The 24,279-nt window shown below is 49.7% G+C and overlaps 9 protein-coding genes across 9 annotated transcripts; 5 read left to right on the plus strand and 4 right to left on the minus strand.

Moving 5' to 3' along the window:
- Positions 1–1,876: 1,876 nt before the first annotated feature.
- On the plus strand, positions 1,877–2,788 carry LTR64_000071 (uncharacterized protein; the record flags this gene model as incomplete). Its single annotated transcript, XM_064894457.1, has 1 exon — positions 1,877–2,788. The coding sequence occupies one exon, from the start codon at positions 1,877–1,879 to the stop codon at positions 2,786–2,788; it is 912 nt and encodes a 303-aa protein (XP_064757144.1).
- A 1,011-nt stretch (positions 2,789–3,799) lies between these two features.
- Positions 3,800–7,894, plus strand: LTR64_000072 (uncharacterized protein; the record flags this gene model as incomplete). Its single annotated transcript, XM_064894458.1, has 1 exon — positions 3,800–7,894. The coding sequence occupies one exon, from the start codon at positions 3,800–3,802 to the stop codon at positions 7,892–7,894; it is 4,095 nt and encodes a 1,364-aa protein (XP_064757145.1).
- Positions 7,895–8,975: 1,081 nt separating this feature from the next.
- Positions 8,976–11,714, minus strand: LTR64_000073 (uncharacterized protein; the record flags this gene model as incomplete). The annotated part of the gene is made up of 1 exon (XM_064894459.1): positions 8,976–11,714. The coding sequence occupies one exon, from the start codon at positions 11,712–11,714 to the stop codon at positions 8,976–8,978; it is 2,739 nt and encodes a 912-aa protein (XP_064757146.1).
- Positions 11,715–12,593: 879 nt separating this feature from the next.
- Positions 12,594–13,985, plus strand: LIS1 (Lissencephaly-1; the record flags this gene model as incomplete). Its single annotated transcript, XM_064894460.1, has 1 exon — positions 12,594–13,985. One exon carries the CDS (start codon positions 12,594–12,596, stop codon positions 13,983–13,985), a length of 1,392 nt encoding a protein of 463 aa, XP_064757147.1.
- Positions 13,986–15,242: 1,257 nt separating this feature from the next.
- LTR64_000075 (uncharacterized protein) lies at positions 15,243–16,858 on the plus strand (the record flags this gene model as incomplete). Its single annotated transcript, XM_064894461.1, has 2 exons — positions 15,243–16,206; positions 16,272–16,858. The coding sequence occupies 2 exons, from the start codon at positions 15,243–15,245 to the stop codon at positions 16,856–16,858; spliced, it is 1,551 nt and encodes a 516-aa protein (XP_064757148.1).
- Positions 16,859–16,993: 135 nt separating this feature from the next.
- Positions 16,994–18,379, minus strand: LTR64_000076 (uncharacterized protein; the record flags this gene model as incomplete). Its single annotated transcript, XM_064894462.1, has 1 exon — positions 16,994–18,379. The coding sequence occupies one exon, from the start codon at positions 18,377–18,379 to the stop codon at positions 16,994–16,996; it is 1,386 nt and encodes a 461-aa protein (XP_064757149.1).
- Positions 18,380–19,399: 1,020 nt separating this feature from the next.
- On the minus strand, positions 19,400–20,259 carry LTR64_000077 (uncharacterized protein; the record flags this gene model as incomplete). Its single annotated transcript, XM_064894463.1, has 2 exons — positions 19,400–19,992; positions 20,145–20,259. 2 exons carry the CDS (start codon positions 20,257–20,259, stop codon positions 19,400–19,402), a joined length of 708 nt encoding a protein of 235 aa, XP_064757150.1.
- Positions 20,260–21,082: 823 nt separating this feature from the next.
- LTR64_000078 (uncharacterized protein) lies at positions 21,083–22,894 on the plus strand (the record flags this gene model as incomplete). Its single annotated transcript, XM_064894464.1, has 1 exon — positions 21,083–22,894. The coding sequence occupies one exon, from the start codon at positions 21,083–21,085 to the stop codon at positions 22,892–22,894; it is 1,812 nt and encodes a 603-aa protein (XP_064757151.1).
- Positions 22,895–23,357: 463 nt separating this feature from the next.
- LTR64_000079 (uncharacterized protein) lies at positions 23,358–23,921 on the minus strand (the record flags this gene model as incomplete). Its single annotated transcript, XM_064894465.1, has 1 exon — positions 23,358–23,921. The coding sequence occupies one exon, from the start codon at positions 23,919–23,921 to the stop codon at positions 23,358–23,360; it is 564 nt and encodes a 187-aa protein (XP_064757152.1).
- Between the last annotated feature and the right edge of the window lie 358 nt (positions 23,922–24,279).

The raw sequence follows: 24,279 nt of genomic DNA on the forward strand, positions 1-24,279 counted from the left end.
GATGTTCGACTTGATGATATGCTTGATCGAGTAGTAGAAGTCGTCGCTCGAGCAGAACAGTATCCATCAGCTCCGCATACATTCAATGATCCACAGCATTGTTTGCCACAACATGTCTTTGACTTATCACATGTTCCACCAGGACAGCACTGCTCGCTTTCGGGATTAGTGCAAGCAGTAGCACCACCAAGTGTACAACAGGTCTCCGCCTTGCCACAAGTCCAGACTTTGTCATTTCCCTGACAGCACTGTGAGGTTTCAGGTGCGTAGCAGTATTGGGATCGACCACATCTCAACTTCCCGGATGGGCAGCAGAAGTTACCTAGACAATCATAGCCCAGTGGACAGACAGAACCATCGCCGCAACATTTCTCGGACTGTGGTTCATAACAACGTGAGGCTCCGCAGGGCACATATCCAGCATTACAGCACATGCTACTGAAGCAAACATCCCCCGCTGGGCAGCACTTGCCTGCTAGATTGGGGCACGGTACTTTAGCACAGATTAGCATAGACCTTTCCAGACAAGGCTGAACATGCCATAACCAGCATTGACACATTGCCCACCCTGCCGCTTAAACAAGGCGGTATAGCCAAAGCCTAGATCTGCATTGAGAAGTCCGGTACCGATATTCCCTTGAGCTTCAATCACTGGGGATGTACGATTGCCGAGAGGCTCATTGCCAGTGAATGCGACGGCTGAAATTGCTGCTAGAAGAATGAAGACCGCCGGCGACCGCATTTCAACCTTGAAATCCAGATGTTTAAGCGCAGACGGCGAGAGACACTCTACCCAATGCGAGGCAGCTGAGCATACTTTGTACCTCCCCCTGCGGTCAGGTTATGCCGCTACAGCACATTACTCCGCACTGCTCTGGCGACGGCAGACTGTAGTGCTAATCTCCCTTGAGCGCTTGAGCCGCGTGATGCTTGACACTCTCAAGGGTTTCCCACAAAGACAACCAAGGTAGTTCAGGGGCTTGACCCATGACCAAGGTCAACTTCAGAAAGGTTAACCCTGCTTAGCTATGCCAAGAAGTGATGCCTAGACCCTTGAAATTGAATCGAGGTCTCGCTAAAGCCAGCCACAAGGCAGAAACGTCGGTACGCCTGCCATTCTAGGCTTAAATGCTTCCAGGGTGACAAGGAGGTCTTTTGACACTATCCAATGTCGCAACGTTGATCAGCCGTGCGAATGATCGTCTGGTTCAGCGCGCCTCCAGGAAAGAAAGACATACAATGAAAGCGATAGGGAACATGAGCTTCATTCCTGCCAGCGTCGATCGTCTATCATCAGTATTGTCGTGACAAGAGTCAATCGGGGAGAACCGGATTGGTGATTGCTCCCATATACACATCACGACTGAAATCTACATTACCTTACTTGCAGGTACATGGAATCAGTTTTGATGGATTGTGTAGAGGTAAAATGTATCTGTTGCAATTGCTGTCTGGCATCGGAGCCATATGACGATGAGCAGACGTGCTATTCGGCCGGCGGCTCGATATTGTACCGGTCATGCGACTGCGGAGACTTTCTGAAACTTGACGTGCCTGACTTCTCGGCCCCTAATGCAATTCGACGCAACGCAATGTCGCGTCCGAAGTCACAGTCTCAGAGGTGAAACTGGAGAACCTGATCACAGCTTAGCAAAGCTTTGAGTACGGAATTACAGATCATTGAGCCACGCTCGACTCTCGGAAACCCCAAGATAGAAAGTTATGATTATAAGTATGTTTGAGTTCGCCCTCGACACAAATAATAGTAAAGAGCATCGGCATCGGCAAGCAATTCACAGTCTAGAAGGACATACGACTCAGAGCCTTAGAAGAAACCCTCATAAACAAGCACACTGAGGCGCAAAAGATCAACGATATGTCTATCAACAAGATCGCACTTGTTGGAGCCACTGGAAATCTCGGACCAGCAATTCTGAAAGCTTTACTTGGCAATGGATACGAGGTCACAGTCTTATCGCGAGAGGGGAGCACCTCAACTGACTCTTTGACGAGTCATCCAAGACAGAAGATTACCAAGGTTAATTTCGAAGATGTCGACGGTATCAGTGCGGCGTTGGAAGGCGTCGAAGGTGTTGTTTCCAACGTGGCCAGCAGCGCCCTCTTGTCGCAGAAGAAGATTATCGATGCTGCCATCAAAGCTGGTGTTCGCCGTTTCTTGCCTAGCGATTTTGGTTCAGATCTAGGTATCGAGGTCAACAAGTCCGTGCCTTTTAACGCCCCAAAAGTCGAGGTAGCCAATTACCTCGAGGAGAAGTCGAAGACTCATTCAGAATTCAGCTACACTCGAGTCTACTGCGGTCCATTCTTTGACTGGTGTTTGATGGTGGGCCTCTTCGCGAACCTCAAAACCCATGAGGCGACACTATGGGACGGCGGAGAGACCAAAGTCTCTACCACGACTCTCGCTTCAGTCGGCAAGGCTGTCGTGGGCGTATTCGAGAACCTTGAAGCAACCAAGAACAAGGAGGTCCGCATTGCGGATGTGACTATCACACAGAAAGAGATCCTTGAGATTGCGAAGGGGCTCGATGGCAAGGACTGGAAGACTACGACGGGCAGTACAGCTGAAGCATACAAGGCTAGCTTGGAGGAACTTCAGAAACCCCAGCCAAACATGCAACTCGTCATCTTTAATCAGCTGTACCGCATCATTTTTGGAGCCGAGCATGCACCCGATATGGAAGGAAAGCTGGACAACGACGTCCTTAGACTACAAAGAATGACCCAGGAACAGGTCAAGGAAGTCGTGAAGGCTTGTATGGGATGAAATGCGATTATCCATAACCACGAGACCTGATAATACAGTATGAATAGAGAATGCAAGATCTTCAAACTTACCTACAGAATTGTTTTATTCTGACCAATCGAGCTACTGTAGACCGCATCCTCGACGACCAAAAACTTCGTCTCGCGTGCCTTCCCATCACAAAAAGACGCGTTTTGCATCAGCAGCGCGGTGGGTCCACCTTTGGCTGTCCCGGTGCTAGGACATTCCGACCTCTTGGCAGGCCCAGGTGGGGCAGATTGCACACGACCCGTCGGCGCTTCGTGCCTTCCCATGACTGATTTAGGTTCTTTCGATATCTTTCGCTTGCGGCGCACTTCGCGTGTTGGTGGTCAATCAGTGAACACTCTTATAGATGTTGTAATCCCTGTGTTTCGATCGGGGCGTGATCATGAGTGATTTCTTCACTCTCATATTCGAAACTCCACTATTGGCTTCGAATTTGTGGTCGCCGTTCGCAGAATTCTTTAGTAGCTACAGGCAACCCGTACTATGGCTACACGAACTGCGAACATAGAAAGGCAAGGCACTTGATTCCCTGGCTCCGATAGCCACTGTCACAGGCTATTCGTGCGTTTCCATGAGCGGATATTCAAGATCATAGAAGTCTGCCATGAACGTTGCAAAACGATCTGTCAGAAAATCGCTCGACGGAACAAACGTTGACTTTAGCCAAAACAGTGCAGAAGTTTTCGCATGACTTTGCAGGATGGAAACAGCATCAACGTTGTAATGGGTTGCAGGGATCTCATCTCTTGGCTCTCCACTCAATGGTCTCAAAGTCAAGACTCGTGTTGCCCTGCCCTTGGACGCCTAACTTAACCTTTGCATAATCGAGACAGGCTCCGTCAAACTTCTTCCAAAGATTCTTGCAGCCACCTTAAAACAAAATTGGTGATGAGGGTCTTCGTTCTTGCCAGCGTCAAGTCCCGCTAGGATGTCTAACCTTTCTGGATTTCGATTTACAAAGAGTGTGACTCGACGATAATTAGCATGGCTTCCCCGAAGCAAGCATATGTCGTTGTCGCCGATCAGGAGCACGAGCTGGAACACAGATCTACTCACGAGACACAATCACCCCGGCTTGCTCATTTCAAATCGATCTTTCCACAACATCGTGACCATTGGGAACCCTTCTCACTGCGGCCAACAGGCTTACTTCTATTCGTGACAGCCCTCCTATGTATTTTGGCAGCGCTAGTGACAATCTGGTCCTATGCCAGAGGACATCACGGGCTGAATCTCGTCACGACGAACCACTATACCTGGACATATGGTCCCACTGCCATCTTCATCCTTGCTATCAGCTATTGGCGGCTTGTGGATTACCATTCTAAAGCCTTGATACCTTGGGCTGAACTTGCAAGCGGTCCAACAAATGCAGATCGTAGTGTCCTGCTCGACTATGTTTCTCCACTACTGGTGGCGTCACTGTTCTCAGCAACAAGGAAGGGACATCTCGCAGTCTGCATGACCATAATCGGCTTCTTGCTCTTGAAAGTAGTCACTATCGCGTCAACTGGTCTCTTTTTCCCTGCGATTGTCACTGTCGGCCCGATCGAGCAATATGTGTTGCAGACCTCCCAATTCGACCTAGTCACGAATTTCTCAGACTACTCAGATCCGGGAGCATCTCCATTCTATCAGGCGTATGCCGTGATGCAATTGGGCTTGCCATTGCCATTAGGGTTGACAAGAGAGTTGTTGTACGAAACTCACAAGCCAGAGAAGGACAAAGTCAATGCAAATGCGACATACTTAGTGCCAGGCCGTGCCTTTTCCCCTCAGGTGAATTGTCAAGCGGTCAGTGTCAACCCCTTAATAGATTGGGATAGTTTCGGCAGCACGGTCGAACAGGAGGCAGAGCTTCAGGTGCAAAATACTTCCAGATGGATGTGCCCTCCAAGGACAGGTTCAGCTTCCGATGAACTGAACCTGCACTTTACTGATGTGGCCAGTCGCCTGGCTCCAGCGAGACAGATTGTGAGCTCTTTTGGTGCGCTAGGGTGCACGAGTGACGACATGAGCAACGATAGTGGCACTGCACCATATCTTGTTGCGTTATCCGATATACGGTACAAACAAACCTTTAATGTCTCGACCACGGGGATAGCTGTTGGAGATATGATAGATCCTGTATCGTGGGAGTTCGCTATACCCAAGATAACGGGCATGCTATGCACCATTGATTACGAGATGTTGGACGTCAGTATCCTCTACAATATGTCACTAGTTGGTAACCCGGTGCAAAGTGTCGATGTGCTGCGCCCGTCAGTCCCCCCGAAGTTAGCCAACCTGCCAAATACTTATTTCTCACGGAAACTAGCATATGCCGCACCAACTTCTTCGGGTGGTGCCAGGGACATGTTCGGCCTTTTCACACAGTTCGAAGATGTTGAACAACCGCCACATACCGTCCTGACCATGATCGCGAATCGACTGGGCGTGGATTTTGAATATCTGCTGGATCATCCTCATGAGTTTGAGGTTGCAGCACAATACGTAATGAATAGCATGCTTCTGCAAATTGCCAAGGAGGCCATTCTCATCAGCGACTCGAACTCTACGTTCCAACCACAGCAAGTTCTGGGTCAGGAGCGCCATAGTGAAGAAAGGCTTATTGTTCAGACTATACCGTTACTCATCAACGTAGCAGGCATCACCATCCTGATACTAATCACAGGCGCCATCCTCGTGGTACGTCCCAGGTCTTCGACATCTGACAACCCCGAGACTCTCACCTCCAAAGTTGATGTAGTTAAGGCTAGCGGCAAACTGAATGAGATGCTTGAACAGCTGGCAGACGTGTCAGAAACGTCCTCCAGACCTTTGTTACGACGTACTTTGTACCAGAGTGACGTTGCAAATACCAGTATCATTGTCTATTCCTCACCGAACAACCTCAATTCCAATGGACTCAATCACGTTAGGCCTACTCGCACGAGTAGCGGCTACACATCACTAACACTCTCAAAGGCCTATATCGTAGTGACTTTGCTGTCAGCCACTGTTGCAATTGCTGCGCTGGAGATCTTGCAGCATTATTCAGACACAGGCGTTCCCGGGCTCGCCGGGATACATACTAATGATTCTTTCGTCATTTCTGTCTACTCCAGGTTCTTACCAGCCTTGATTGCTCTTTTGATAGCGACGATGTTCAATTGCCTTGATTTCAATACAGCAATGCTGGCACCCTACAACCACCTTGCTTCGAACGCAGGGTCGTATGAGGAATTCAAAACGCCAATCTTAGCTCATATCGCGCCACTGGCAATTATGACTGCTTTGCGACGACGATACTGGGCAGCGTCTTTGACAGGAATAGGTGCGCTCGTCGGCAGTGTTCTGACCATCGTTGTCTCCGGTCTTTACACGGTAGAGCTTATTCCAACCACGTCTGAAGTATCAATCACCCAGCTTGGTTCGTGGAACTTGTCCTATGTCCAAGGCTTCCAAACCGACAACGCCGCCACGGCTGTATCGAGTCTGATTGAGAGCGTCACCCTAGCATACCCACAATTCACGCACGACGGTCTCGCTTTTCCAACATTGAGTGATATCACAGGATCGGATGGGATTGTTACTGTTGACGTCCCCGCGCTAAGGGCTGAACTGGTTTGCGAAGAATTGCCCTGGGAAACGTCTAATGCCTCGATCGTTTGGCAGTACTACAAATCCACTGGTTACACAGCGATTAACTTCAACGTTACGGTCCCACTGCCAGATTCTTGCCATTATGGCTCATGCTTTGGCAATGAATCGACCATTCAACCCTACCTTACTGCCACAACACCGGCGGAGACCACGAATACGAGCTATTATGCTCAAGCCATCGATCTTCACACAGGACCATGGCGTGCCAACGAAGAGGATTGCTATATCTTCTTTGAACCTAGTGGCAATGTGAATGCTGATCAACCAATCAACCAGCCAGGATGTCCCAGCATGTTACTTGCTTATGGGTATTTCGATGGCAACGACCATTCAAAATCAACGTGGACAAGCATGTTATGCGAGCAGAGAGTGCAACAGGTGGATACTTCACTTACGTTAACACTGCCAGATAAGGAAATCCCATTGAGTTCACCGCCACTTCCCATCGAGTCGACAGCTATCTACCTCGAAAATGGAGATAATGGCGAACAGACTTTCGGCTGGTGGCTGTCTCCAAGCATGGAGTATTCCTATGTTGTCTTCAACGAGTCAGCGATAGATCCAATACTTCTTGAGGGAGAGACTTCAGTCTCGAACGACAGTCCCGATTTCTCCAATTTCTTCCGTGGCGCCTTCTTCGGCAGAACGCCACTGGCGCTCGAAACACTGCAGAGGAATGACACGGCTTCCAAAGCTCTGATTTTTGACCACGTTCAGATGTTTTACAGGCGATACATGGCACAATACATTTCAGCTAATATGCGTGTCCTGGGAGACACTACTGACGCGCAATCACGAAGGCGCGACGATCGTATCGTCAATTCATCCTCGATCACAGGTTCTTTCACACCAAATATAGGTGTTCCACGGCTTGTGCAGCATCGCACACCCAAAACGGTCATACAAGTCATGCTAGCTTTTATGCTTGTAAGCGCGATCTTGGCCCTACGGCTGGGCAGATTTCATGGTCTGGTGTTGTGGAACCCATGCACGATTGCCGGCGTGATGGTTCTTTTTGCTGGGAGCAAAATGTGTCAACATGGTGAAGCTATTGCCAGCATGGAATCCAAAATGGCGCCCGAGCGATCAGACAAGGTCTATCGCGATATAGATGATCAAGGCATTGACGTCTCACCACGCGAAATACACGAAACGCTGGTTGTCCCAGATCGATATTCGACAAGGCTTGGAGACGCTACTGGGCCGCCAACAACGTCCATCGAAAAAGCTGAAGCATGTTTACAGGATCGTCTAGTCCCAGCTATGAGTTCAGGCCATAACTGGAAGGACAAGAGTGCTAGGTTTCGTCTTGGCTGGTGGCGAGATGGTGTCATCATAGGTTCGAAAAGGAACGCTGACGCCGAAAGTGAGGTCGGAAAATGGAGGTACGGAATTGATATAGTTTCGCATACTGACGAACACGACAAAAGGTAATATCACGCGCAAGCAATGCGACTTGCAGGCAGTGGGAAGAAGGTGATAAGGGAACTGTGACAGTTGGTTTTACCTGGACCATCGGCTGTCCGATGACCTCTTGATGATGTACGGGTGAAGGTGGTAGAGCTGTAGTGAGGGCGCGGTAGTCGTTACTTGTAGTGGCAGCCTCGATGGCCAGTCCGTATATGCCGGCGGTGAGAGCAAAGTGCAAGAGGACAAAGACTGCTGTTTGAACCATGTTGTGTCCTTGATTCATCGAGTCTCTGAGAAGTCACTGAGAGTGCAACCGACTCGTATGCTTTCTCAGAATTCACGATCGACGACCAACTCTTCTAAGTTGAAATCCTTAAGCTTGCTTCTACGTATGCTATGATATATACGACAGGACACCAACCCGGCAGCTGAAAACTAGCTTGCTGCAGCAGCACAACTCGACTGTGGCTCGTCGAGAGCTAAGTTCAGCTCATGCACGCGCGCAGCGATGCGTAATCGGCGTGAAGTTGCTGTAGACCGCCCTGATCGTGTTGTAGGGCTAGTGACAACTGTATCGTGGGCTGGCTGATTCGATACAGGGGGCCGACTCAGGTAATTCCAAGTCAATTTCGCAGGACTTGAATCAAACAAATTTGCACTTGTCCATTATCATACTACCCCGTTGTTCATGGTAGGGAGCTCCGGGATATGTCCCATGCAATGACTATAGCTTCACGAATGGGACCCACCCTCTTACACCTTCATAAGCGTTGGTCTCGCTAAATCATGGGTGAAGTCTTACGCAAGCGCGTGGCAAGACACGATCCACTTTGAATAAAGAATACCCGTACTTGAATTCGTGACCACAGATGTGCATGTTCACAATTGCTATGCAGTTCCTACAATCCTTCACGATAGTTAGAATGGATCAGTTTCTGCACCAAATCTGGTGGATACTCGTGTCTTCATATTGTACAATACACAAACGCCGGACATGCATGCATACGACATGACACGTAGCAGGGTATACACAACACGCTACTCACAACAGACCTCAAATCCCAAACGCTTGCTCGCTCATCGCTTTTTGAAACATGAAATTGGATCAATAGGTCGCCTTTGTGAGACCTTGCCTTGCTTTCATTGCCTCGATTCTCGCTTTCAATTGACTCGTCACTTCAGCGGCTCGCTTCCAACTCTCGCCCTCACCATTAGCTCCTGTACGATCCGAAGCAGGTCTCTGCGGGCTTCTCCCAGCAGAAGTCGTGTTCAGAGGCGGTGAGATCTTCCGCCTCATGGCTGCCTGTGCGAGAGCATCGCCTGTATTCGTATTTTCTTTTTCGCCATGGTCATCCGCAGAGGAGAGGCCAGATAAGTTCGATTGTGATCGTGGGAGGGCTTGAGGTCTATTCGAGCCATTCGAGGTGGTACTACCCGGTCGTTGGAAAGCGGCGCTGTCAGGACGACTGGAGTTGTTGCCATTTAGTCGCGGTGAAGAGACCGTGTATCGTGGATTTTCATCGTAGACGTCTGTGTTGTTGTATGAGTCGTCATAATGTGGCTGTGATCGTCCACGCATCATCTCATCTCGATCTCGGCCAATACTCTGCCGACCTAGACGGCTTACTTCGCGCTTGTAGCGTTCACTGTCCTTCCGTATAGACTCGACCTCACTTCGGAGAATATCGCATTCTCCTCTCGCGCGGACAAGTTGTGTCTCTTTCGCTTTGATCTGGAGAACGTCACGGGTGTGGTCTTCAATCAACTGAGCGTTCTGATTTTGCAATTCAGATATTTGATTTGAAAGCTTGTTGTTTTGGGCTCTAAGGGTCTGCTCCAGCGATAAAAGGCGCTCTCTTTCAAGGCGGAGATCTTCGAGTTCAGCTCTTTCGGCGACACTTATGCCATTATCTCTTGGTGCTGGGGGTGGAGAGGCCGGCATGACTGATGGCTTGGCGAGAGATCGTGCAGTCAGCCCTCTACCAGCACCTAGCTTGGAAGGTGATGGCTGCGGTGGTTCGTCCTCATCGACTATACTTGCTGGAGAAATGACCCGTCGTGGTGATGATACGCCAGATACTGCAGTCTTTTTTAAACCTCCTAGCTTCAAGTTGGAAGGCTGCGCCAGGCCAGGCTTTGCTGGCGCTGCAGTTTTCGGAGGCGCCTTTGCTGTCGGCTTGGGCTGTAACGGAGCAGGATCGTCTAAGGGAGGAGCAGCAGCAGCTTTCTTCAATGGAGCCTTTTTGGCACCTGGTGCAGCTTTCTTGCCACCGGCAGCAGCCTTCGGGGCAGCTATCGGTTTTGGTTTCTCCTTTGCCCTCACTTCAGCTGTATCGAAGTACTCTTTTATCTTCGTTTTCCTTATCTCATCAAGTCCATCCAGATGTGGTCCCATAGCCCGCTCTCCGATAATTTTCATAAGAGTGCCCATTATCTCAGCACCACCAGCTCTCATTTGTTCGGTCGATTCGGTAAGCAGTTTAGTGCCAGCCTCAGCTATTTGCTTCTGCTCCTCCTTGGACGGTACATCGCGGGTCGTGCGAAGACATCTGACAAGGAATTTGATTGTCTCACCTTTCACATTTGGATTCTTGTTGGTAAGCATAGCCAGAATTTCGGGCAGGTTGTCGGACAAGGAAGTGGCGAGGAAAACAGCATCCATGGCAGCACCCAAAGCATCCGCGACAGATTGCTTCTTCTCTTTCAAACGCTCCATCATAGGAGTCATAATTTGACTTCGATATCTAGAAAAGCCTTTCCTCAAACCCAGAGCTAGTTTCTCCACACAATTCGCAGCGACGGTAACGACAGCAATGTTTGCATCTTTCATGCTCTTTGCGAACGCGCGGACGATATCATCATAAGGACCTTCTTTCAGACGTGGAGTATCTAGGATCTTGAGCAACTCATCCAGGGCATCTTTCCGGTCTTTCCACTTGGAAGAGGCTATGTTGTCATTGAAAGAATCAGGTATCTTGCTAGCGGCATCGACAGGTTCGGCTAGATCGAAAGCATCGATGTCGGCAGGCTCCTCCTCGACCTCTGCTTCCGCGGGTATAGCTTCCCCATCCGCAGTATCATCGGTGGTAGCATGATGAGCAGTGGCCATCTGAGCTTGTTGAACTCTCGTAAACCTTTCTTGTTTCGGCGAAGACTCCTCCTTGACTTTTTCAAACAGCTTTTCAAGGTCTTGTTGCTGCACAGGTTTCAGGTCGGACCAAAACATGGGTTTCATAGCCTCTTTCAACCATCTATACAGCTCTACAGTCAAACTTTGACCCTCAGCTCTCACATTCTTGTCTGCGTGACCATATATTTTCGGCAAGACTTTCAAGACAGCTTTAGGATCGACGATTTTGACACCAAAGTTGTGGTATATCTGCGTCAAAGCATTGAGTGTTGCAGCAATAACTTTGGGTTGCTTGTTCGACAGGGCAGGCAGGAGTTCCTCGATGACCGATTCGGGCTTGTCGGCTTCGACGTAGAGAAGGAGAGCCTCAAAGGCGTTGGCTTTCGCGACAGGCCTGGTGGAGGTCAAGCCCTTCTCATAGATGGGCTGAACGGCATGTGATCGTGAACGTTGAGCACCTCTTACGCTTCCATATTTCAAATAGGCACATAACGCAGCTAGACCATCCTGCTGAGCCGCCACATTGCTGTCGCCTGCAGCACCCTTCCATAGACTCGAGTCGGAATTGAAAGGTTCGAATACTGGATCGTTCTCATCGGGGCTCACCTCGAAAGCCTTCGCAGCAGCCTCATATGCCTCCTTCCTCACCTTCCAATTCTTGTGCTGGAAACGGTCTGGAAAAGGTAGCTGCGAATAGTCCTCCTCCTCCGCCATGATGGAATCGTGGGAAAAGATGCGCTTGGCAATGACCCGGAGAGAGCTTCTCTTATGGCTCGAGGTGGACCGCTAAGAATCGACTGATAACCTGCGTAGATGCATTAGTCATGTCATTCCTTTCGAAGCGAACAGTAACATGATTCTCCTTTCCGAACAGAACGTATTCGCGATGTATGAAACCTCCATTGGTCGCACTTACTGGAATGAATGTTATTGTTTTGGTGTAACGCTCCTGCCAACCATGTGTCGCGGAACTTACTCAGTCTTGATGATTGTGAAGTATTACTTGATAGTGCACTACAGACGTTCGAGTAGAAAAATTTATGGTTCGGGTCAATCTAGTCTCGACATACTGCAAAAGTTCAAATCTCGTTGTGGTTGATGGTCGATGATGCATAACAAAAGCGCGGCTTGGGCGTCACTGGTGTCACTGGGGGCAACGCGCTTGCCAAACGGCTGCCCCACAACTCTGCTTGGACGCTAAAAAAGCTTCGGCTTAGGCGAGTTTGGACTGCAGCAACATGGGCTGAAATCAATCACTGCGACATATATTGTGAGTCCTACAAAGAGGCAACAAGAGACACATTGCACAGTAACAAGACATATCCTCGCTTGTGTAGACCCAGCACAATATATACACGTCCATGGTCCAGCGACTTTTGCGCCTTTTTCCTTTCACCTCATTCTCAGTGCGCTCGTTACCATTGCCCACTGACATCACTATTGCTCTTTGACACTGCAAGGCTGGCTCGACTTGCACAGGACTCGCCGAGGACGGCTGCCAGAACGACGACTGAATATTCGCACGACTCCAGACCCAGCACTGCGCATGAAAGAAACATAGGGACTCCTGGGCCGGAGGCCAATCCGGCCAGAATGAGTCAACTGCTCACCTCGCGCCAGGCCGAGGAACTACATAAGTCTATGGTTGCATATCTGCTGAGTATAGGCATGGCTGAAACTGCTGCAGCCCTGCGGCAGGAAGCCAGGCTGACCGATGCTGAAGGCTTTGACGATGCTACCGCGAAGAAGTACGAGACGTTGCTAGAGAAGAAATGGACGTCCGTTGTGCGCTTGCAGAAGAAGATCATGGACCTGGAGGCCAAAAACCATGCTTTGCAGCAGGAGTTGGATAACGCTACACCTCTGTCTTCGAATCGCAAGATCGACCCACAAACATGGCTGCCACGAAGTCCACCCAAACAAACATTAGCAGGCCACAAACAGCCTGTGACCAGTGTCGCTTTTCATCCAGTCTTCAGCGATCTAGCCTCCGCTTCAGAAGATGGAACTATACGGATATGGGACTACGAGCTAGGTGAATGCTTGCGCACCTTAAAAGGACACACCAGGGCCGTGCTGGATCTTGACTTTGGTGGTCCAAGAGGTGGCACACTCTTAGCTTCATGCTCATCTGATCTGACCATCCGACTTTGGGACCCTAGTGACGAATACAAGAACATCCGCACCTTGCCCGGCCATGATCACAGTGTCTCTTCTATCAGGTTTATCCCTTCTGGAGCAGCCGGCGCTCCTTCTTCTGGTAATCTTCTGGTCTCCGCCAGCAGAGACCAAACCCTGCGTATTTGGGACGTGACGACCGGGTATTGCCTCAAGACTTTCCGAGGACACACCGAATGGGTTCGGGCAGTAACACCCTCGCTCGATGGCCGATGGCTCCTCTCTGCCGGAAACGATCGCGTGCCACGTCTCTGGGATACCAATACCGGAGAAGTAAAAATCACTTTTGAAGGCCACGAGCAGTTCCTCGAAGCTGTCGCATTCGCCCCTCCCTCATCGTACAGATACCTATCCGACCTCGCTGGCTACAAAAAGCCACCACCGCCACAATCTCATGGCGAATTCCTCGCCACTGCCGGCAGAGATCGTGTTATTAAGATCTGGGACAACAGAGGCACCTGTCATAAAACGCTCGTCGGTCACGATAACTGGATCAAAGCTATTCTTTTCCACCCTGGTGGTCGATACTTGCTTTCCGTCTCGGAGGACAAGGCAATCAGATGTTGGGATCTGAGCCAGGAGGGGAAATGTGTCAAGGTAATAAGCGATGTGCATGAACATTTCATCACGGATATCAGGTGGGCGCCGGACATGAACACGCAGGTCAATGGAAGTGCGAACGAGACCAATGGGAGTTCGATACCTGGCCAGCAGGACGATAAAGGTGGTGGAGCCGCGACTACCAGGATTAGATGCGTAATTGCCACGGCCAGTGTAGATTTAAACGTGAGGGTGTTTGCTGGCTGAGCGGTGTAGTTCCACTGCAGAAGAATATCTAATAGAAGAAAGAGGAAGCAACCTCCAGGAGGCACGAAATGAGCAACAGAAACCATGTGCTGACTGCGCTTGTGTCGTACCAAACATACCATCAGAGAAGTACTGGGCACATCGTCACAATATTGACGTGATGAATAGAAGCCCACCTCATTCTTCTGTTTTCGGAAAGCAGAGATACCAACGACGTTCGCAGGAGCCGCTCTTGTTTGTAGCGGCAAGTAAGCGGTTGGAAGAAGTTACCGTCACAGCCAAGATCAGTGAAAACTGCATCGTGCTCGCCCTCGCTTGCGGCCTAGGGTGAGGCCACTCTGGCTCACCACCAGCTCGTCCTCTTGGGGGCCAGCCTCACCGTCGCTCACCGTGCTGTGCCCACCTCAGGCTGCAGCAGCTTCTATTTAACCTGCGAGCCGAGCATAGAGATAGCTCAACAATGCGAAGACACGCAACCTAGTTGCCGATCTTGTGAGGAGTTCTGATATGGACCCTCGTTGAAGTTGAGCATCGTGACAAGCACTCTTGAAGCCATGTCGGTCTGCGGCATTTCTCGTTTACCTGCATAGTCAGCCGGGCCATGCGTGCAGCTCACCAAGCCATGACTTCTAACGATATATCGCTTGGTCAGCTCCACTTCCTATCCTGTCGCCATGGAGCGACACAAGACAATGCTGACAGGGTCCTGCAAGGTCAAAGCGAATGCAAGATAGATGCGAGTATACACCCGATTAAACCCTAATACTGACTGACTGACTCGTGCGTGTCTTCACCAAGCAGCAGTCATTTTAGCGACAGAAGAGAGTGGGGACCAAACACAGTGGCGGATACAGAAAGCTCGTCTACATTACTACTTCGAGCAGTTTTAGCGGGCAATCAATTCATGAAAACGCCAATTTCGAGGACTCCGCAAGACACCGTTGTTACCCTCGAGCTTCGTCGACCTGACGTCTGGTGCTACTATCGATTCATCACCAGGATGCTCTGTCCGTAAAGCGGTTGAGATACTCACAAGGGAACGGTGGGCAGTCCAAAAGTGATGTGGCTCCAGTCACTGAAACTCCTAAGTGATAGAGGCTTGGTTAACACCTGATCCAGACGGCTATCTAGAGCCGGCCCTGGAAGAACGTTTATAATGGCAGCTTATGGACCAGGACCACTGTATCTATAAAATACCACTGCATTCGCCTGTTCGAAGTTGCCCGTTCAGCATACTATCAGGAGATTGAATTAAAAATGGCAGTCCTGGCCCTCTTCCCAATTTGCATTGTGCTTGCTGGATTCGCTCTGATTGTACATCACAGTGCGGTCTATCTCTGGGATGCGAAACGACTTCGCAAGTATCCTACCTTGAATCCTCTCTGCGGTGTCACCAATCTGGGGTACATCCTCCAGCTTTGGCGGTCAGACAAGTTTCGAACTAGATCAATTACTCAAGCTCATCGCGAGAACAGTGTGATCCGAATTGGCCCGAGTGCCTTGTCCTTCTCAGATGTTGGCGCAATACAAGATATCTATGGACACAGCACGACATGTCTAAAGGGCGACATGTACTCTACACCGGCCGGCCCTCACCGCAACATCCTTGACTCCGTGGACAAGCAAGAGCATAGCCAGAAGAGGAAGCGATTGTCGGCTGCGTTCGCGACCAAGCATCTCGAAGAGTGGGAACATAAGATTGTCGACAAATGTAATCGTTTGATTGCCCGGTTCGATCAGCACTGTACATCTAGTATGAACGCGAAGAGAGGAGTGAAAGAAGACACAATCGATCTCCGAAAATGGTTCAATCTGTTTACTGTTGAAGCCATTGCCGATATTGCCCTCAGCGAGCATCTCGGCCTCCTTGAAGCTGGTACCGATACAGTCGTGGTGTCGGACCAGACAGGAAATCGTCGTTGTATACAGTTCATCCAAAGCGTCCACGGGGTTGGCCGGATGGCGGCGCCCATCGTGTGGTCAAGAAACGGCTATGCAACCTTCAAGCAAGTGGCCACGCTCCTCTCGACATCCTACGCGAATGAGGTGAGAAACAATTCGAACTACGATGACATCGTCCGCTACATGACGCTGCGCCGGCTGCAAAGACACAACTCAGGAGAAAAAATTGACGATCTCTTCACGTGTCTCGTTCAAGACAAACAAGGCACAGCAACTGGCCTTCTCGTAGGAGAAATTGCCGCAGAAGTAAGCGTTTTTAGTAAGTCTTTGTCATTGTCTGACACTTCGTAGCGACTGGTTCTGACAAGCTACTAGTAAATGCAGGCTCTGACACAACGGCCATTGCCCTCACACATGTTCTCTACTATCTCCTCAAGAATCCAGATAGACTGCGCCGACTCCGCGAGGAGATCGACAACTGCATTGAAAGTGACACAGTAATTCCAGCATATGCAGATGTCAAAACCCTCCCTTACCTGAAAGCTTGTCTGGACGAGTCACTTCGCCTATCACCGCCAGTATCCTTCGGACTCGAACGTAAAACTCCCCCGGAAGGTGCTTCTATCAACGGAGAATGGGTGGCAGGAGATGTTATGGTGTCCGTGCCCGCATACGTAGCACACCGAGATTCTTCGATCTTCCCCGACCCTGAGGAATACATTCCTGAAAGGTGGCTCACAGAAGAATCTAAAACTGTCCAGAAATACTTTATCCCGTTCAGTACCGGAGCTCGAGGGTGCATTGGACGGAACATTTCCTATATTGAGCAACATGTTCTACTTGCGGCTCTGGTAAAGCGGTATGAATTTGCCCTACCATACATGGAATGGGAGTTGCGGTGGGAGGAGCGCTTTAACCTTTGGCCGTCAGCAATGCCACTGAGAGTGTGGCGTAGGACGAGACAAACCTAGAGTAATCCACTTGTATGGAAGGCCGTCCGCTGGCGGTTGATTGTTATAGTTGCATTGTATGACAGCAGCAAGTACCAGGTTAATGAGAGCACTTAATCGACCTCACAAGTGGTTGGATTTTATGGATCAGTTTGTCTAACTCGACGTTCTGTGAAAAGACTTCAACAGCTGCACTTTGCTTTCTGTATGAAATCCTGTTTGAATACGGATTTGCTCGAGTCGCTGTACTGCTTCTTCTCTTCTTTTCAGATCATGAATGTGCTTAGCGGCATGGAACATTGGTTGTACCAATGTCACAAGGACACTCTCCGGCGAGTCAGAAAGAGCGATGTCAATGATTTGCTGGGCGTGGTTTTGTATTTGCTCGCTGAAGTTCCGTGGGTGCTTGAGTGCAGCCTTTGTCGAGGGCGGTGCGTGCAGAGCCAGAAACAATTTGGACACGTGATAAAAACACATTGCGCTGGCAAATGCGGGTCTTGCGAACCAGAATCGCCGTGATTCATGATGACCGTACTCAATCCCATTTAGAGCACAAGGAACCCTATCCAACCAACCTTCGAGATCCGAGTGTAACCCGAGCCACTCTTTCACCCATTTCCTACCACGTCCGTTGTCACTGGACCCAAAGATAAAATCAATAACTTCACAGCATACTCTGAGCACATCGTTGCAGAGCACATCTGCATCACTGATTCGGGTGTTGGAATCGTCTGGTCTTGGCCACAATGCCGGTTTGAGCATTACGGGGCGTTCTTGGTTCATTGCCTCGCCAACTTCATGCCTTGCGTAGATCCAGAATGATGCCATCATTAACCGGTTCTTGGAGTTATAGGCACGAAGTGCCTCAACGAGCGATTTTGCGCCTCTAAAGTGCTGATGGTAGTTATCATGATTCGGAGACTTGAGCAGCTCATAGCTGCTTAGGAGGATCGACGCAACCATAGTCTGTTGTGGATTCATGGCAGGATCCGCGAGTTCCAGTCTTAGTAAGCTCAAGCTGTTGCCGTAGTATTTCTCTGCTACAGATGTCCAAGTTTGAGCACAAGAAATGAGACTTAACTGTCGAGCCGCAAGAGCGCATGTTGAGTACAGGAGCAACGGAGATGAAGCTACCAAAGTGAGAAGACCATGTTGATACGACAACGAGGAATCAAAAACGTCCATCCACACCCCTATCCCTTGTTGGTACGTTCGTAGCAAGAAGGCCGCTTCACGATCGATCAACGTGAGTTGAGGTTTTCCTTTCTCACCTGCACCTTCTACTGGCTTACGACGATCAATGTTGAATTCTTTTGTTGCGTCGAACAAGATTTGATCAAGAACTGGCATGGATAACGAGGATAATGGCGAGGAAAGGACGTCGCGTGTTGGCGGGCTGAGTCGCCAGCTTGCGGAGGTTGTAGAGGACACTAACGGTGGGTTTTCAACCTCGGAATGGGCAACTGGTAGGAGCGACCGAGACTGACCGGAATCTATGACCTTCAGCTGAATATCCTTGCAAAGGCAGGCGGTACCATGCATGACGCTACAACATACCTTCAGATCCTGGTTCAGCAAGGTCATCGCCAAGCTTGTCGGGCCTTGGGCACAGCACAAAGCAGTGTATCACCTCAGGCTGTCGGCATTGCAAACGGGCTTTACGACAAAGGCCACAGATGGGTTTGCCTTCATCGCATTTCGTATGGCGAGATCTACATGTGAGACTTATCAAAGCTGCTGTCATTCAGTGAAATTTGACCATGACACTAAGATCGTACCAGCCTATTTCAAATCAGCACGACGAGACCACAGATCTTATGTCGCAGCCGATACAGCCTTTGACGTACCTGTCTTGCTTCTGGGGACACTGGATCTTGGCATCGAGTTGAACGTGTTAAAGACGAGTTTGAACAATAAGGAGGATCCCAGATCATCCCACTGTCCGGCCTCGAAGTGATATTCGTTGCGTCTTGCAGTGTCGCACTATAGATTCCCGGACAGAGCTTTCGCTGTATTCACAAGCTTTTGATGAACAGTGGTACGCTTCTGTCTCTTATGCTTGTACTTCCAAATTATCTAAGTAAACGTGCGGAGACAGCTACAGTTAAATCTACTCGCAGCACGTCTAATGACATAACAGTCGCATAGGACAAATCACGTGGGAGTTTGCACAAGCCCTCCAGACAAGCAGCTTTGGTGGAGGAAGTGGCTCCAAAGTCTGGTCAATCAAAAAGATGCCAACCAACTCATAGAAGCAACGAACAGAATTCGCCCATTCTTTTGGGTCCTTGTTAGTGGATCGAGTTATTATGTCCTTGGTAGCATATAATCTCATCTAAGCTCGTCTACAACTATTTCGTTGGACGCCACACGCTTAGCGGTATAGACACAGGCCTCAAACCTGACCGTTCCTCCGATATCAATCCCAAGTTACGATGTGATAGAACGAAAGTGTGATGTCTTGGCATGGTTGTCAGCACCAAATGCTGCTCGACGCACAGGAGGTTCTTTTTGATACTGACTGAACATCTCTGCCAAGTTTACTACATTGAATAGCAGGTGTCAGTGCTCATGAAATTGACGGGCATCGTCGGTCACAAAACTTGGAATTTTACGGAGCTTTTCCTTGTCTGCGGTGGACCAGTGATCCGTAAGCGAGACCACGAAGAACGACTCAAAGATTCCATGAAAGTTGTCTTGACACTCAAGCTGGACGAGGGCATCCATATCACACTCGCCATCGCTGATGACGAGTAGATTTGAGCGTGCAGCGCTGCTGGTCGTACCCACGACGTTTCGGTGCTTGATCCACAGAGCCACGTGCCCAGCACACAAGCGATTGCCTCCCATGTCACCCGCGAATGCACATACGACGTGACAAAACGGAAAGAGTAGGTTCACTTGTATGGCAGCGAGCAAATCTTTGCCAAAGTTCGGAGTGCTCATATTGACAGCATGTCGTTGCAATTCAGGGCATGCCTCATTGTTGTTCGTGGTGGTGCGTGGTGCTGCATATGTGCAGTCGGCGATCAGCACAGGGTGGGGATGATCCTCAGTTGAGTGGTCAAGTATCAGGTTGGCGACACCGTGCGCCGAGCGTCGAGTGGTGTTATTCTGAGGATAGAGCTTGGACAGCGTCATGGTCTTTGCGTAACCTGACGAAGAAGATTAGCAGTGGCTGTTGCTCTTCAGGGTGTGGTAAGCCCTTCGCGATCGTATGAAGACATCTCAAATACTTAATTGTCCATTGGTAGAGCTTTCATCAAGGTTCAGCCACGCCGTATGGCCACAGCGTCGCATCCTTTACCTATCGTGTACTTTGTGTATGGGTTGGCGATGATATCACAAATCTTTAATAGGTAAATATCCGAGTACACTTTCGTTGCCATATTCGTTTCGGGGAAAAATCTGATCCGCGACATCGTGGCTTTATTCGTCGATCAAAGCACCAGTAAACTCACAGGAGATGCCGTCATAAGATGAAATCATATCGGTATTCGCGCAGAAGGGACATTCAGTGTCCCTACCTTCACGATCGATAGTGCCAAGCTAGCATACAAAGTTGGGCTACGGTATTCCAAAAAGCCTGTAGTGCAACTCAACAGACAGGCTGGTCAGGTACTGTACGCTTCCATGAGCATATCACCCGCTATGTGTTGATTGACACGTCTTCATACAATGATTACATCTTTTACAAACGTGTCAGATAGAATGCTGGAGAAATCGGGCGATCGACTCATTCGTATCACTTTATGTGGTATCCTTCGCAGCCTGGCCTATCAGATGCTGTGCTCCAATTCGCTGGGCACGGTTGCCTAACCTGAACCTCCCTTGAGTCATGCACTTTCAGCCTTACACCACTTCATATATCACGAAGTGGACAACGTTCTTGCAAACATATCTCACAACGAAAAGATAGGTCACTCGGCTCTCTGTCTAGATATAAGTGCACTTTTGGTCATGATTGAGTACGAGACTACTCCACATATCATAACACTTCAAACAGATTGCCGAACAATATGCACATGAGGAAGCGCCTGCCAGGTATGTGTTGACTCAAGGTGACGCCTTTTCGCGTCGAGAGTTTTACTATCTGACGTTTTGACAAACGATCTTGCTGCGCTACTTTTCCTCTCCATCTTACAATTCCTTGTTAAGACTACCTGTTAAGCCACCCATTTGGCAGCAACGAAAGTATTCCGCTCTGAAGGAGCTTGCCTCATCGAAGATAGATGCCCTGTCATCATGGCACAAGCTAATCTTGATCTGGACTTTGTGACGCTCAGCACCGTCGATATCGACCTGGTTGGCAAACTGCTGGATAGATGTCGAGAAATTCACAACGATGACACTGCTGGTACCAACAGCGAAAATACCGAAGCCGATTCAATGTCATACAACGGACCACTTCCAGAAGAAAACCTATCCGTGGTCTATGAATGTCCATGCACTGAGTCTTCCACCGTCAGAGATGACTTCTTCGTCCTCGTTTGTGAGTGCTTAAGATGTCTTGAGTGCCTTGCAACAGAGATAGATGTTGGCCTCAAGAAGAAAGCTTGGCCACCCAAATGTCAAGAATGCAAAACCAACATTGACCTCAATCATGTCCGACCTTACATACCGAAGGTATTGGTACAGACCTGGCTTCGAGTTCGTGAAGAGTATGATGATCCTTCCCCAGTATATTGCGCAACACCAGATTGCAAGCAATACCTCAATAAGTCAACATATTCGACGGACAACAAATGGGCCGCATGCTCCACGTGCAACTCGAAAACATGCACAACTTGCAACAGCCTCAAATCATGGCACACTGACCAAGGCAAATGTCCAGACAGCATCGAGCCTGAGTCTCGAGAGGAAATGCGACGAAGAGGTTTCAAGCCTTGTCCTTGGTGCAAACAAATGATCGAGCGAGACTACGGTTGTGATCACATGCATTGTGATCAATGTGGAAAAAACTTCTGCTACAACTGTGGGCGCAAGAAAGGTCGCAGCGAATTACCATGCAACTGCAGAGGCGAACACGAATGGGTCGACGAAGCGATGGAAGAGATGAACCCTGAAGCACAACAAGATATCCTGGACCGTATACAAAATGGCATGAATCTACCTCAGAGGTTCCATGATCTCAGAGACATAGAGTTGCTGCCTGAGGGTCGATTCAGAGGTATGGGACGCAGAGTTGGTGAGGAAGGTGACGAGCCCGCTCCTGCTGAAAACATCATGGACGATCTTCATGAAGAACCAGAACCAGCTGCTCGCGCCGGTGCACGTCGTCATATTGTTCAACAAGGCTTCAACCACTGGCAAGCCATGCAGAACTTTGGCGAAAATGAAAGACTCTTCTATGGCGGAAACTTCATGGGCGCTGGTCTTCGATTAGGTGAAGAAAATGAAGAAAGACTTGAAGGACAAGATGCAATGGTTCCCGAACCCGACATCGCAGAGTGGGTTGCGCCTGACGCCGACTGGGGTCAGGAGGTTTCTCTTCAGATGGATCACTACAACTTCTATGGTCGTGGTCGGCGACTAGACAATGCAGAAGAGAATCCGCAGATGGTCGATAACAACAACGTTGAAGATGAGGATGATCACCGCGATACAGACATGAACGGCTGGGACAATGCTGACGAAGAATATGACGGTTACAACTGGACGCCAGGGTACGCCTTTGGAGTCAGATATGGAGGAGGTCGCCCGCTAGGTGACGGACCAGTGATTGACCGTACCCACAACGACGCCGATGCTTCAAACAACATGGACGTTTCGCCCGATGTCCTGCCGCACGTCCGGCAGCAACCACTCCCATATAGAGACTACGGCCAATCAGGAAGGCCCATCTACCTATTCCCTGGTCAAGGTCGCACATTGGGTAAGACTGTGGCAGAGGTCGATGTCGATAACGATGCTGGCCCCTCAGCTGCGCCGGAAGTGCCTCCACCACAGGACAATGGCTTCAACCACTTCCGTGCTCGAGAGTATGGTACGAACGGTCGTGGTGGGCAATTCGAATATCGCCACTTCCGTGGTGGAGGACAAAGACTTGGTGATTGATTCGAGGTGGAATTTGGGTAGAAGATACTAGACAAGATGAAGCACGAAACGAAAGAGTAGTACTGGATCTGGTTTGTATGTGCTGCGCTCATTATAATAAGTCTACCATTAGCGAGGATAGTTCTGTCGCATCTCAGTTGTTGTGTGCCTCATCTGAAATACAATCAAACTCACTTGAGACGTTCTTCTGAATTCCAGCTGCACACGACCAAGGTCGGCGCATATGTTCTGATCTCCGTCGTCTAGGCCAATACAACGAGTAAATTGTGTCTCAACTGTTAGTCTTCGTTATAATTCACAAGACCAAGCCTCTCGAATGCACCCTGTCCTGTCTCCTTGACCACTAATGGCTCCATACTTCTGCGCTCACTCACTGCCTGCTCAAAGGCGGTATTAAAGTCATCTCTCCCCCGCTCACTCACCGATACCGAACGTCCAACAGTCCAGGCCCCCTCCTTCTCCCTCAAACCCTCGCTCCTCTCCCCCTCGCCGTGAAGACTCTATACATCCCTTCCCTCTTCTTCTCTCTATCGTTCTCCATCCTTCCACTCGCCAATCTCCGTGCATAAAACTCCTCCGCCTTCCCCTCCTTCGCAATCAAAAACATCTGCCTCCCACTCGGCATCTCATCCCACCACTCCTTGACACAGTCGATGAGCCATTCACCCAGACCGCGGCGCTGGTATTCTGGTAAGATGTAGACGTCGGTTAGATAGGCCATTGTGACGTAGTCGGTGCAGATGCGGGCGAGACCGATCATGCCTGGAGTGCTGCTACTGGAAGAATCTGGTGCTGGAGTAGTGGTAGCGGTATCAGCAGGCTCGACAGTAGTAGCTGAATACAGACTGAAACAGACACTATGCTGTACCATGACTTTCAGCTCTTCGTCCGAGAGTTTCTGTGCCCAGGGCAATTGGTCTGTGTCGAAGGCAGCGTTGATCGCTTGTAGGTCTATGAGGGATGGGTCAGTGCTGATGAGGAAGCCGTCGCGGTGCCAGGAGTGAGATTTGGTTGTTGAGAGGGACATCGTGAAGAACTTCCACGTATCCAGCCACAACCCGGTACTCTCGGAGGCTCGTGTTCTGGTTGTGCAATAGTGTGGCTGCCTCTCTCAACTGCACTCCGTGTCAGAATACTGTACTACCCGATAACTATCCCAAGGATGATTGACACACTCCTTCTTCCAGATTGTCGCGTTCGACTTATATATTCGCTTTCCAGTCTGGTCATTTGCTATTTAGTGAAGTGAAGATGTCATGCTACAGACTAGGATGTCATAAGGATGTCGTGAGGATGTCATAGCTCGTCGTCTTCACGCCGTTTATTCGCGCTGGCGTCAAGCTCGACAGGGTGAAAGTCCGAGACCGTCATCGGGGGCTTGTGGA

The sequence above is a fragment of the Lithohypha guttulata genome, assembly GCF_036872675.1.
Source record: "Lithohypha guttulata strain CCFEE 5908 chromosome Unknown scaffold_1, whole genome shotgun sequence".
Classification (NCBI taxonomy): Eukaryota; Fungi; Ascomycota; class Eurotiomycetes; order Chaetothyriales; family Trichomeriaceae; genus Lithohypha; species Lithohypha guttulata.